Here is a 12,988-nt window from a genome sequence, read left to right as displayed (position 1 = left end):
AAAAAAAAAAAAAAAATAAGGACTTCCTGATGCTGTAGGCCAGGGATCTTCTAACTTTTTAAAGAAATATTTTCAGCTTTGCTGGTCTCCATAGCAGCTACTTAGCTGTCGTTGTATTACAAAAGTAGCTATGAAAAATAGGTAAAGAAAACAAAAAACAAACAAAAAAAAATGTGCCCCAATTTAGCCCATGATCCAAAGTTTGCTTACTCTGATGTAATTAATTCATGCCACAAATGATAAGACAAGTAACTATACTTGGCACTGTCCAAGGAGTGTTTGGACATCTGTAAAAGTATGCCACAAGCAGATGTGATCTGTTTAAAATGTATTGGGTCACCTGCCTAAAACAGAGCCCTGATCAATGACAGATGACTATTTCTCTTTTGTTAAAAAAAATCTTGAGTAATTGATCTAATAATTGGTATGTGACTCTCATCAGATATCCAGAGTCCTTCTGTCTTCTTTCATTCTCAAGATCATCTTACGGTCACAAGATAGCTGGTTGGTACTCTAGTCATCACCTCTGTGTTTGAGAGAGAAAAAGAGCAAAAGGGTACTTGATTGCTGAGTCAAGTTCTCTCTGAAGAAATTTCTTAGAAAACTAGAAGGCCCCAATGATTTTGCTCATTAGCCAGTCTTATCTGCAAGGAGGACAGGAAAATGTAGGTTAAAGATTCTATTTTCTTGTTTGGTTTTTTGGATGAATACATTGCTACCCTAGCAGTTTTGGAGGAAAATGGATATTGGTTTTTCAATTTAACTCGCTGTCATTCAAGAGTGATACATTGAATTCCTGAGAGCTCTGCTGGGTTTACTTGTGAACGGATTCCTCATGTGTCACGCAGGCTATGGAGACTGTGATAGCCTGCAGTTCAGATGCCCACAGCTAGCCAAGTCCCTGCAGATGCTTTGGGGTTTCATAAATGCTTCACTATTATAAATCAAATACTTGCATGTTTGTGATAACAGTGCTATCAGTCATTATTATCTACTACTGTTTGGAAACTTGGCACCAAGAAACCTCTCAAGACATATAGTACATGTCTTTTCCTCTTTGGGCAGCTTTGTCTGCTAAAGTTTTTCCCCTCAGAAACTGGTCTTGCTTTATTTGCCTGCTGGAAGTCTGTTACCTGAAACACATGGCACATATGTTGGTTCTTCTTTTTTCTCAGTACAGCCTTTCCAGGAGTTGGATGATCTCTGCCATCTCCACCTTTCTCAGGTCTAATCCTTCAGCAGTTTTCATCTACGTTATTCTGATCATTTGCAAATCATCTCCTAGGGCCGAGTGTAAAATGTGAATGAGCCACTGGAAGTGCTTGTTGAAATGCAGATTCTGAGTCAGTACGTCTGGGATTGGGCCTAAGATTCTCTGCTTCCAGTATCTCCCCACATAATGTTAATGCTGCTGGCTTATGGGGCACACTTCATGTAGCAAGTGAGCTGAGCCTTTCTGGACATATTTCCATTCATCTCTTAATAGTCAGCATCCAAGTCAAACTAAGTTGTCTAGTCAATTTAGAATGGAGCAGAATTATCAATTCCTTTATTCTAGGATTCATTATGTTCCTTCTAGTGATGTCTGCAATTTCATGAGCTTTTTGTAGTGTCACTCATCCATTATTTACTTAAACTAAGTTTACTGAAATCCTTAAAAGCTATTCCACAGGCCGCTCCTATTATGCGCTATCCTCCCATCTCATAGAGGTCTGGCATTGATCTCATTGAATTTCTTCACATTGGATGAGATTGAGCTCTCAGGCCAGTTTGGATTGCTTGACATCTGTTGCCTGATATGTTTACTATCATAGCTTGGGCTTCTATAAACGTGATAGGCCTTCTGTTTTTCCATTTAACTCTGCTAGAAATTTCTATCCATTAATTGAAGTTCTTTGGTACAAGCCTTTCTCCCTTCTTCTTGTTCACAAGGATATTGTGAAAGACTCTTACCACTATTCAAAGATGTAATGTCTTTATTTGGGTAAGATAGGTGGTTTTCCTGTAGAGGCAGAATTTATCACTCCAGTAGAGATGTCTGTTTTTATGGTTAAAGAGGCTTTTAGATTGGTATTGACACTCACTGATTATAAATTACAATAACCATTTATCCCAGAATTGTACTCCCTGAGCTGTTCTTAACTCATGTAATTTTTTAAAGTGCATTGATCTCTTTTCTACCTCTCTGTTTTCCCTTGTGACCAGATTGCTGTATGTCCCCAGAGGTGCTAGGGCCCATGAAAAATCCCTCACATTTTGTTCCCCTAAAGTGTTTCCTCAAGAGTTACACTTTGGTTAAAATAAAGAAGCTTTATCCCCCAACTGTGCTTATCTCCTTTGGATGTGAGCCTCTGTTCTGTTGAGTAGATCTCAATTCAGCCCCTTCCCTCATTTCCCAAGCTAAATTCTGCCCTGTGCATGTGGTGGTTTGTGTGATCCCTGGCTGAAGGCCAGTTGACCTGGATGCTCTCTTTCCCACCTGGGAAGGGGGTGGGGGGGAAGCTCAGCTGCACTGGGCAAAACCAAATGGCAGAGAGGGGGAATAGTGCCTTACCAGCAACCTCTTACTGCAAAACTGCACATGTGACAAAGTATGTAAATACACCTCTGCTGTTAACTGGCTAGCAGTCTCTGCTCATCTTGAGAAAGTGGTATGTAGAGAGTCTTTCTGATCACCTGCCCACCCAAGTCTCTCATGTGCCCATTTGTTCAGTCAGTACCATTGATTTTCTGTTCTATGCCAGACATGTGGTATCCAGTGATATGTGAGACCAACTTGCCCCTACTCTACCACAGTCCTAAAATCCTACCGCGTTGTGATGAGGGTTTTAAGAGATGCTTACATTACCTTTCTTTTTCTTGTTCCCAACAGGTTTATATCCGGATAAAAGATGATGAGTGGAATGTTTACCGACGGTACACAGAGTTCCGGGGTTTGCACCAGAAGCTACAGAACAAGTACCCTCAAGTGCGGGCCTACAACTTCCCACCCAAAAAAGCCATCGGAAATAAGGTACCATCCTCCGCAGGGACCAGCAGCCCTCCAGCCATAGCGTGTATTAAGGCATATCATTTCTTCTTCTTTCATTTCTTCTTCTGTTATTTTAAAATAGTGCTCCTTAAAGAGAAGTTGGCCAAAAGATAGAAAAAGGAAATAATCATTCATGATTCCAGCACATGAGGGAAGATATTACCACTATTCTTGTTTGTGAGTTTCTCCAGGATAAGGGTTGCTGACTTTTTCTTTAAAAGACCAAAAACCACAGAAATCATGTTTCTGTTTTTTTTTTTTTTTTCTTTTGAGACAGGGTCTCTCTATGTAGTTCAGGCTCACCTTGAGCTCACTATGTTGCCCAGGCTGGCTTCAAACTTGGAGTAATCCTTCTGCTTCAGCTTCCCAAGTGCTAGGATTACAGGCATATACCACCATACCCAGGTAGAAAGCAAATATTTTTGGCTTTGTAAAGTACAATAAGTCTCAATAAGTGCCATTCCAGGAGATGTTTGTAAGTTGGATGTATTCGTAAGTGTAGCAGTGCAAGCCTTATACACCTGTGACACAACTATGCAATGTATATTGCTTTGCACTTCCTCACAGTCCCCTCCATATGACCACTGCTTTTCCTCTCACTTCTGGACTTCCTGGGCTCTGACTGAGCACTGCACTACTGCACACTGTCACACTGTACAGTGAGCACACAGCAGCACCGCTGTGACAGTGTCCAGCAGACACGTGAGCTACTTCCAAGATTTGTTCACATCAACGAATGTTCGTAGTGTGAAATCCATTCATATCTTTAAATGTTTGCAACTCAGATGTTTGTAAGTCGGGGACTTACTATATACCATTTCAGCAGAACATTCTCAGCTCTGCCGGTGTACTGTGAATGTACTTGTAACAACGTGGACATAAATGGTGTGACTACAAGCCTTCAAATTTTATTTTTAAGGATAGGTACCAGCTGAGTTTGGCCTATGGGTCATAGATTGCAGACTCCTGCTGTGGGACCCAATTTTTTTTTCTAGTTTTCATTGGTAATTGTCGTGATATTCATCTAGACACATAGATATGAGGGAGAACTTTCTCAGAGGAGTTTCTTTTATTATAGGGCCATTGCCATCATGAAGGTTTGTGATTTATGATGATGAAATTTGTTTTTCTGTGTCTATCCTGGTGCCCCTGAGGAAGGAGGTGCCACCTTTGCAGATGGTTAGTTTCATTGGCCAGCGGGCATTTGTTAAGCACCTCTTATTTGTTGCTGTGCAAGAAACCTGCCCAGCACCGAACCAGACAGAGGGGTCTGGGCCTAGTGTAGTGCCTCCCATTGTTTGCTCTAACTAGTTTGTTCATTTGTCCTCCTGTACTTTGCATCACTTGGGGAGCTTTAAAAGCCACTGGCCACTTCCCACTCTTTCCTTTCCCTCTCTATTCTGGTTCAGTGGACCGGGAGTGAGGCCTGAGCATTGAGGGGTTTAACAGCTCTCTGGGTGGTTCAGGATGAGCCAAGCTTGAGCATTGGACTTGAGCTTGAGCTCAGAGTCAGGTGGAAGATAGAAGTACTTCAACAATTACAGTACTGTGGTACCACGGTTCATTCCATGATTCTGGGGAAAATGGCCATGCTTGTGTTCATGCAGAAAAGATGGCTGTGGTCATGTTCATCACCCTGATGCACAGTTTGCAAGCAAAAACAAAATTTTGTTAAACACTTCTGTTTGTGAACAAAGTTGTTCACAAACAGAAGTGCTTATGAACTGAGGTACCACTGTATATTAAACAGCTTGGCAGTCAGACAAGGCAGAGTCATGGCCCTTTTTAGGACATAAAGGAAAATAGGGATTGCATTAGGGATCTTCCCTCAGCTGTGTTCATTCTCAAAGTGTGGCTGCTGGTTGGCATTGCCTTACAGCCTGGTAGAAATGCACATTTCTGTGTGTGTGTGTGTGTGTGTGTGTGCGCGCGCGCACGCTTGTGCGTGCGTGCGTGTGCGTGAGCGTGCACTAATGGGAATCAGACCTGGGGCTAGGCAAGTGTCCTACAGCTGAGCTATATTCACAGCTGGAAATGCACATTCTTGGCTCCACTCTAGACCTGCTAACTCTGAAACTTGGGGGCTGAGTCCCAGCAGTGCCCCCACTAGCCTGCTGGCTGGTGCTGAGGGACAAGGCAGTGTGAGAGCCACCTCCTATGGCACTGACAGAGCAGGTGGCAGGTTTTGTACATGGTATATTTCCTAGTTTTTCTTTCCAAAAGGCCCCTTGGACCTTTGTTGCAGAAAAGCCAGGTAAGTCTCTGTAACCCACTGCCAGCATTTGGCAATTTTATAGAGGGGACCATGAGTACCAACTGCCATGTTTGTATGTGCATAGGTTTCTGTATCAAGTCCATGTGCTTGAATGTTTGGTTCAGTTCTGATATTTCTTTGTTGATTTTCTTTTGACTGAGGGTATTGAGGTCTCTTACTATAATTGTGTTGATGTTTATCTGATCTTTTATGATGTTGGGTATGCCAGTGTTTGGTACATACATGTTTATAATTGTTATCTTTTCCTGTTGAATTGTTCCTTTAACCCACATGTAGTGACCTTCTTTGCCGCCTCTAGTCAGTTTTGTCTTGAAGTCCAGTTTATATGAATATAGAACAGATACTCTTGCTTGTTTTTGAGTTCCTATTGCATGGAATATTGTTTTCCATTCTTTGAGTTTTAGTCTGTGAATGCCTTTTTAGATTAAACTATTAGAAATCTCAACACTTCAAATTCTGTAAGATTTCAATATGAATAATTTTAAAGCAGCTTTATTATAGATCCAGAATGAATGTCCTCCATCTTTCTGTTGCAGAAAAGTGGAGTTGAACCCACATATGTAGAAGACTTAAAAATTCTACAGTTGTTAACAGCCGGACATGGTGGCTCATGCCTGTAATCCCAGCACTTGGGAGGCTGAGGCAGGAGGATCACTGTGAGTTCGAGACCAGCCTGGGTTACAAAGTGAGCTCAAGGCCAGCCTGAGCTGCATATTGAGACCTTGTCTCAAAAAAAAAATTCTACTGTTGTTCATAGCAAGGATTATAATAATTCTTTGGAAAAGAGAAGGAAACATATACCGATTTAACCTAATGACTTATAAGCTCATACAAATTCTGAGATCCATCCAGAAAGTCTTAAAATGTCATAAAACAAAATTCTGCCTAACCTCTGTGTTATCATTTTAAGATGCTCTCCTTTGCAGGCAGGTTCCCTAAAACCTTCAGTAGACTTGACCTGACAGTTCTACCACAAGGCTAAATCAAGGGGATGCAGATGGTAAAATATTTTATGTTATATATTAGTTTCTTATTGCTACTGTAACAAATTTCTACAGATATAGGGTTCTATCCCAACACAAATTTGTTATTTCACAGTCATTGAAGTCAGAAGACCAAAATCAGTCTGATGGGGCTAAAATCAGGTGTCATCAAGGCACATCCTTCTAAAGGTTCCCAGAGAGAATGAGCTACTGATTGCTCTACATTTTTAGCTTGTGACCCTCTTCTGTCTTCACAACTGGCAGTTACATCACTCTGACATCTGATTCTGTTTTCATTGTCATATCTTGTCTCTGATTCTGACCTCCTGTGATCCAGTGGGCCCCACAAGACAATCCAAGATAATCTCCATATTAAGATCATTAATTTAATCATATAGGCTAAATCTCTTTGCCTTGTAAGGTTCTGGAGTGTCTTAGCTACTTTTCTCATTGCTAAGACAAAATACCTGATACTCAGAATTAAAGGAGGAAAGGTTTATTTAGCTCACAGTTTGTGGAGGTTTCAGTCCATAATCAGCTGGGTCCAAGACAGTGGTGTGGCACAGGGACAACAGTTCATGGTGGCAGAAGACAGCGGAAAGAAGCAAGACTTTCCCTCTCTTGTGTTGTATACAGGTCACCTGCCCAAGGGTGGGTGTAGCACTCACACCCACAATTCCAGCAGTAGGCAATGAACCAATCACAAACTCTAGCTGCCTCCAAAAAACCTGCCCTCCATGACCACATGAGGCTTTGTGGGGACTTCCAGACACAAACCAAAACATGGGGATTAGGATGTCACTAGGAGCCATTATTCAGCCAACCATACATTATACATTACTAAATGCTTTTTCTGTAGCCTAAACAGCTTCCTTACCATCTCAAAACTCCTCAAGCCCTGCAATTAGGTGAAACATGTATAAAATAAAAAGAATCTACCAAGAACACCAGTTCTGAGGATGCTGGAGTGTGAAGGTCAAGTTCAGGGAGATGAAACTAAGTCTGAGAAATAGGAGGGTTTTTTGGAGTAAATTCATTCAGAAAGAGTTCTGAGCCAATCAGAGTGGCAGGGACTATGCAAATGAGTTCCCATAGAAGGAATCCTCAGGACCCTGCTTCATATCTCTACCCTCACCTCCAGGTTAGAGCAGACAGTCCAGCAGTATCTTCTCCTCATAAGGGTATGTGCAAGTAAATGAGTTTGGAGATGGAGAGTACCCCTTGGTGGGCCTGACCCAGTGAAGACTTGCTTGTCAAAGTGCAGTGGCCAGTTGGTAGTCAGATTTCTGGTCCTGTTCCCTGTAGACAAGGATGGAACTGACAGCAGATGAGCAGTCATGGGCCACATCTTCCTCTCTAGCCTGTAGTGCCCTTTAACTTTTCATGGACTGGTTGGACAGTAACTGAACTTGGATTCCTCTTTCCTCTGCATGGAGTTAAGATATATTCACTTCTAGGGGTTGGGGTTTAGCTCAGTGGGACAGCATCTGCCTGGCAAGCGTGATGTCCTGAGTTTGAGTCCTGGTACCCTCCCCTCCCTAAAAAAAGATATACCCACTTCTAATTACCACTCTGCTTTGGCTGCCCAAGGAAGATCTGAGTAGTTCTCCCACATTTCAAGAGAGGATTGAGTTAGGACCCAGGACCTTCAATGCTCAAGAAAGGCTATTGATGAACTCAGTTTAAGCCTAAGCTTTCATTCTGCTTTGGTATCCTGAGGGTAAAATTTCTAGAGTGCTTTGATTCCAAATTGACCCAGAAAAATCAGCCATGTGAAGTCTTTTCTTTGATTGGATTGCATCAAGGATGACTAACTGTTCTGCATGGACTGTTAAAGCACACACCCAGACAAGACTTCTTTGAGTTGACTGAACCTTAAATACATTGTTAATCCAAGCTTTGGACCCATTAACTGAATCACTCTAGATTCCAGAGACCTGAACATTATTGAAGGAAATATTAAGTATTGTTTAATCTTTTTTTAGTATGTCAGATGAGTATCTTTTTAGCCTGAGTTTGTGTATACTTTCCTCATAATGCCATCGCTGGAGATTGTCAGTTTTAGAATTAAAATGTGATCTTAATTCCAATATGAACCCACTTTTATTGATAACATTAGTGCATTATGAGCCAAATATGTTGACCCACAACTGCAATCTCAGAACTTGGGAGGCTGAGGCATGAAGATGGAGATTTCAGGCCCACCTCAACTATATACTTAGACCCTGTCTCAAAAAAGTAAAAGTAAAAATAAGTTAGGCCACCGTGTAATTTGTGGACCCAACATTTGTTTTTTTCCAAAGAATTCCAGTTGCCGTACTATGCCATGCACATGTTTAACTGTAGACACATAGGGTCTGCAGAGCACTTCTAGATGTCTCCGTGCTTTCACATTCACATTAAGCCCAAGTGACATGGGTGTCAGTGCCCCATTGATCAAGGCCATTCCTTGTAGCTGAGTTAAGCCACAGCAGATAGCCAGGATACTAAAGTTATTCCTTCACTTTAAAATAGCACAGATATGGGGCTTCCATCAGTTAGGGTAGCCTTGAAGAAGCCGAGGTGACAATTCCAAGGTCTTGGTGACATGAGCTGACAAAGCTGTAATTTTGGCTCCTGTTTGATGTTCCTCATGACTGCCAGAGGACCTACCTTATGCGTGTTGCCCAGTGGTGACAACAGGGGTGAGGAGAAGAGAGCATTCAGGCGGTGACTCCTGAAACTTCTCCTAAAAGTAACATATGACAGTGCCACAGAGCAAGTTATGTGACCACACCTACTGCCAAGGAGCAAAGGGTGCACTTCTGCCACAGGCCCAGAAGGAGAACCAGGACCTTTATGGTCGCTATCGTGACCCCCTGTGTGGGGTGGTGATGGTGCCTTGTGGAGCCACACTATGGAGCAGGACTAAGACAACAGAAGAACACAACTCCGCCAGTCCCAAACAGGCAATCTGTGATCCCTACTTTCTAAAGACACCCCAGGTCATCTGCTGCCTGCATTTCAGCCTAAGCTCTGGTGTGGGCCCTGCATGGCTGCCCTTTTCCTCTCCTGCATTCCTGTGGTCTGTTTTGCATCCTGTAACCAGAGTGAAGTTCATACAATATAATTCTGCTTGTGTCACTATACTGACCCCATAGCACTTCCCATCTTACCCTGTGCCCCACCCCTCTTCTCCACACAGTTGAACCGCTTTACCAAGACCCACACTGATCTGACCTCAGGGTCTTTACACCTGCTATTTTTTGCCTGGACTGATCCTTGCAAGATATTTGTGTGGACAGCTCCTTTGATTCATCAGGTCTTGGCTCAGATTTCTGTCCTCAGAGAGAGGCCTTTCCTCAGAGATGACTGAGTCACTCTGACCCTTATCTCTGCTTACTCTTCTTCCCACACATGTTATTTATTGAAATGACTTTGTGCACTCAGGTGTGTTCTATCTCTACACTAGGTGGGGGCCTGAGAAGAGGACTTGGGTCTGTCCTATTCACTGCCCTGTCCCAGGCCCTAGAAGAGGATCTGACACACAAGGGTACTCATGGCCTAGATTAACATATTCCTACTAGCTTGAACCATTGGTGGTAAATGCATGACTGTCCAGTTTGGGTGGCTTGTACCACCGGATGGGATGCTCCCATGCCACCTGATGGGACAGTCGTGTATGTACCACCAGTGGTTCAGAGCCTCCCAGCAGTAAGACATATAAATTACAGCCCTGTCATGATCATGTTAATGAATAAATGAACAGAAATAAATGGAAAGCTTCCTTTTCAGTTTCTTAACCTCACTGGGCCTTAGCCCTAATTCTAAAATTTTAAATTCTAGAAGTGAGTAGAAATCCTTCGGGTGACTAAGGAGGTGGTTCTTGCTCTACTTTTTGCAGGATGTTTGTTGCAGGATGGGAAGGAGGCCAGCGGGATTCTGGTGGCAGGAAAGGTGGCTTGCCAACTGTCTCAGAGTTGCCCAGCAGGCTCCCTGCCCATCTGACCTTTGGGCCTAGCTAAAGGACTCATCTCGGATGGTGCTGCTCACAGTCTCCATGGTTGCTCAGGGACCAAAGGAGAATTGAGAGATTGTCATTCCTTCCTAGGATAATAGGTTCAGTCTCTGAGAGTTCATTTGGCACTAAGGCAAGGCAAATCACTTTCCCCAGCGCCACAGATAATTCACCTTGTTGGAGAAATTATGCGTTAAAAACACATGCAGCTGTGTGCAGTAGAGGAAAGACTGTATGCACTGAGCTGGAGAAGTTCCTCTGTGGCTCTTTGTAGGTGTGTTTGAAGTATAGCCTGGGCCCCAGGGCCACTGAGGGAGGAGTGAGATGGGAGCCAGGGACACTTTGCAGGAGATGAGGCTGATCCACATTTGCATGAAGCCAGTGTGTCCAGAGCACAGAATGTGCACAGGTGTAGTGCAGACCAAGATGAATACAGGTGCCATCTCCGTCCTCAGTAGCTTTGTGGGGAGAATAAGTGACAGCTAGAGGAGGAGCTTCCTACCGCTCAGTGTGGTAGAGGAGGGAACAGCAGAACTGGCTGCCTATAGAAGTAAATGTTAGGCCAACAGGGCTGCTAACAAGAATGAGCTAGTGGAAAAGCACTTCATGAGTGTTCATGTCTTTCATCTATCCTACATCAGATCCATGTGGCTATCAAAGCAAACAGCCACAAACCAGCACAACAGTGACACAGGTTTATTATCTTACAGCTCAGGAGATCAGAGTCCCACACAGGACTCATCAGGTTAATTAAGATCACGTGTAGGTGAGACTATTTCCCGTGGAGGCTCTGGAAGAGAATACCTGTCTTTCCCTTATCTCGAGGTTGCCTGCATTCTTTGGCTTGTGGCCCTACCTTCATCTTCAGTGTTAGTTTTTTCCTGCCATTTTTCTATAGTCACACTTTCTTTAGCCACAGCAAGGAGCATGCTCTGCTTCTCAGGAGTGTGATTTGATTGGGCACATTCAGGTAATTCAGGGCCATTGCCACACCTGGAATTAAGGAATCACTGTGCAAAAGCCACATGCCAGGAAAGATAACGTCTTCATAGATTTCAGAGATTAGGGCAAGGACATCTTTTGGGGAAAGGCATCATTCTGCCTACTGCTTACCTGTCCTTCCCTGCCTGGGGTAGAGTTATTAGTGTTATCCTGCTTTACAGATGAGAAAATAGAGGCACAGGGAAGGGAGGTGGTGATTTATCCAAGGCCATCTTGCTGGACAGTGTCGAGGTTGATGTCTGGCCCAGGCAGACAGTGTAGAGTCCCAGCCTTCAGCCTTCAGGAGTACGGCCTCTCAGCTGATGGCTGCAGAGGGCCCTGATGAGAGGATGAGCACGAGGGAGTCAGCCCCACACAGCTGGTGGACATTGACTCCCCATGGCCACTCCTCTACCTCCTTGCTGTGGAGAGTGGGCAGTAGGTTGGTCATCCTGATCCTGCTGAGTCACCCCACCCTAGTCCCACTGTCACTTGGGCCCTATATGAGTTGTCATGGTCTCTCCCCAGACTCATGGAAACTCTCCTGGTCATCCTAGGCATGTGGGGAGACACTCATTCACCCACTCCTTCACCCACTCATTTATGAATGTATTTATTCAGTGGGACTTTACCAACTATAAATTAGAAGCTATAAGAGATACTGAGAGTCAGAGAGAAGGAGGGAGTAGGGACAGATTCCTATGGCTTTACTAGCTGTGAGGCCTGGGGCAAATTATTTGATACCCCTGTGCCTATTTCCTCTTCAGTATAACAGGGATAGTCATGGCATTTCTGTTGTTTCTGTGAAGATCAAAGGCAGTGATGTTTGTAAAGTGCTTGGAACAGTGTCTCGCACATGGTAAGTGCCATGTTCCTGTTTGTTAGATGAAAAGGTTCACAGGCTAGTGGTGAGGTACAGCCAGCAGACACATAAATGCATTCTTATTTTTGGCGATGCAGGCCTCTGAGCCCATGTGGTAGATGAGCCTTATGTGAGTGGTTCCTCCAAAAGTCTCTCACCCTGTATTTCTGTGTAGAGTGGAACCAACCATCTGGTGCCAGGCTTGTGATCTGTATTCATTTACTCATCATGTAGTTTATGTCAAGCTCCCTATAAGATGTTTTGTTAAATGAAGAAACCAGGATTCAGGAGCAGTAAGAATCCTGCCCAAGGCCCAAGGGTTCATAAGTGCCAGAGCCCAGAATTGAGCCAGACTGAGCTAAAGCCATGGCATCCATGTGCCTCTTAATGCAGAAGCCCTTACATCCATACCCAAATCTGGGAGCTGGTGACATGCAGTTACCACAGGTTTCTGTGCAGAGCTGCAGAAGCTCCCTCATGTGGAAGCAATCCCAAAGACATGGTTATGACCCCTTCTTGGTGTGGAGGAGCCAGAGCTGACACTATCCCCAAAGTGGCACATTTTCCAGAGAGAGAGACTGGGGAGAAAAAGAAGCTACAACCAAATGAAGTCATAAACTCAAGCTTATATTTCACTTGACGCTCTGCCAACCCCTGTGTAAATAGTCCTGGTACTTAATATATTAAGTGAGAAGAAAAGAGAAGTTGGGCTTGTTATACATCACATATCTGTGTTTCTCTTTAATACAGTAAAAGCCTCTTAAGATATTTTCCAGGAGAGCAGTTGCTAAAGTCATCTTGCCAGAAAAATCATCTCAGAAGAGAGACATGGATGAGCTCAGACTTGGAATATGTATAT

General features: G+C 43.6%; 1 protein-coding gene across 2 annotated transcripts in view; it reads left to right on the top strand.

Annotated features, from left to right (window-relative positions):
- The window catches only part of Snx29 (sorting nexin 29), a 525,079-nt gene that overhangs the window by 446,594 nt on the left and 65,497 nt on the right, over nucleotides 1-12,988 (top strand). For both annotated transcript variants that reach the window (XM_013517836.1, XM_005391150.2), the window contains exon 19: nucleotides 2,873-3,013. In XM_013517836.1, the coding sequence (XP_013373290.1) occupies nucleotides 2,873-3,013 (141 nt within the window). The remainder of the gene's footprint in view (nucleotides 1-2,872; nucleotides 3,014-12,988) is intronic.

The sequence above is a fragment of the Chinchilla lanigera genome, unplaced genomic scaffold (genome assembly GCF_000276665.1).
Source record: "Chinchilla lanigera isolate Chin_1 unplaced genomic scaffold, ChiLan1.0 scaffold00041, whole genome shotgun sequence".
Lineage (NCBI taxonomy): Eukaryota > Metazoa > Chordata > Mammalia > Rodentia > Chinchillidae > Chinchilla > Chinchilla lanigera.
This window is presented reverse-complemented; position numbering and strand designations above follow the sequence as displayed.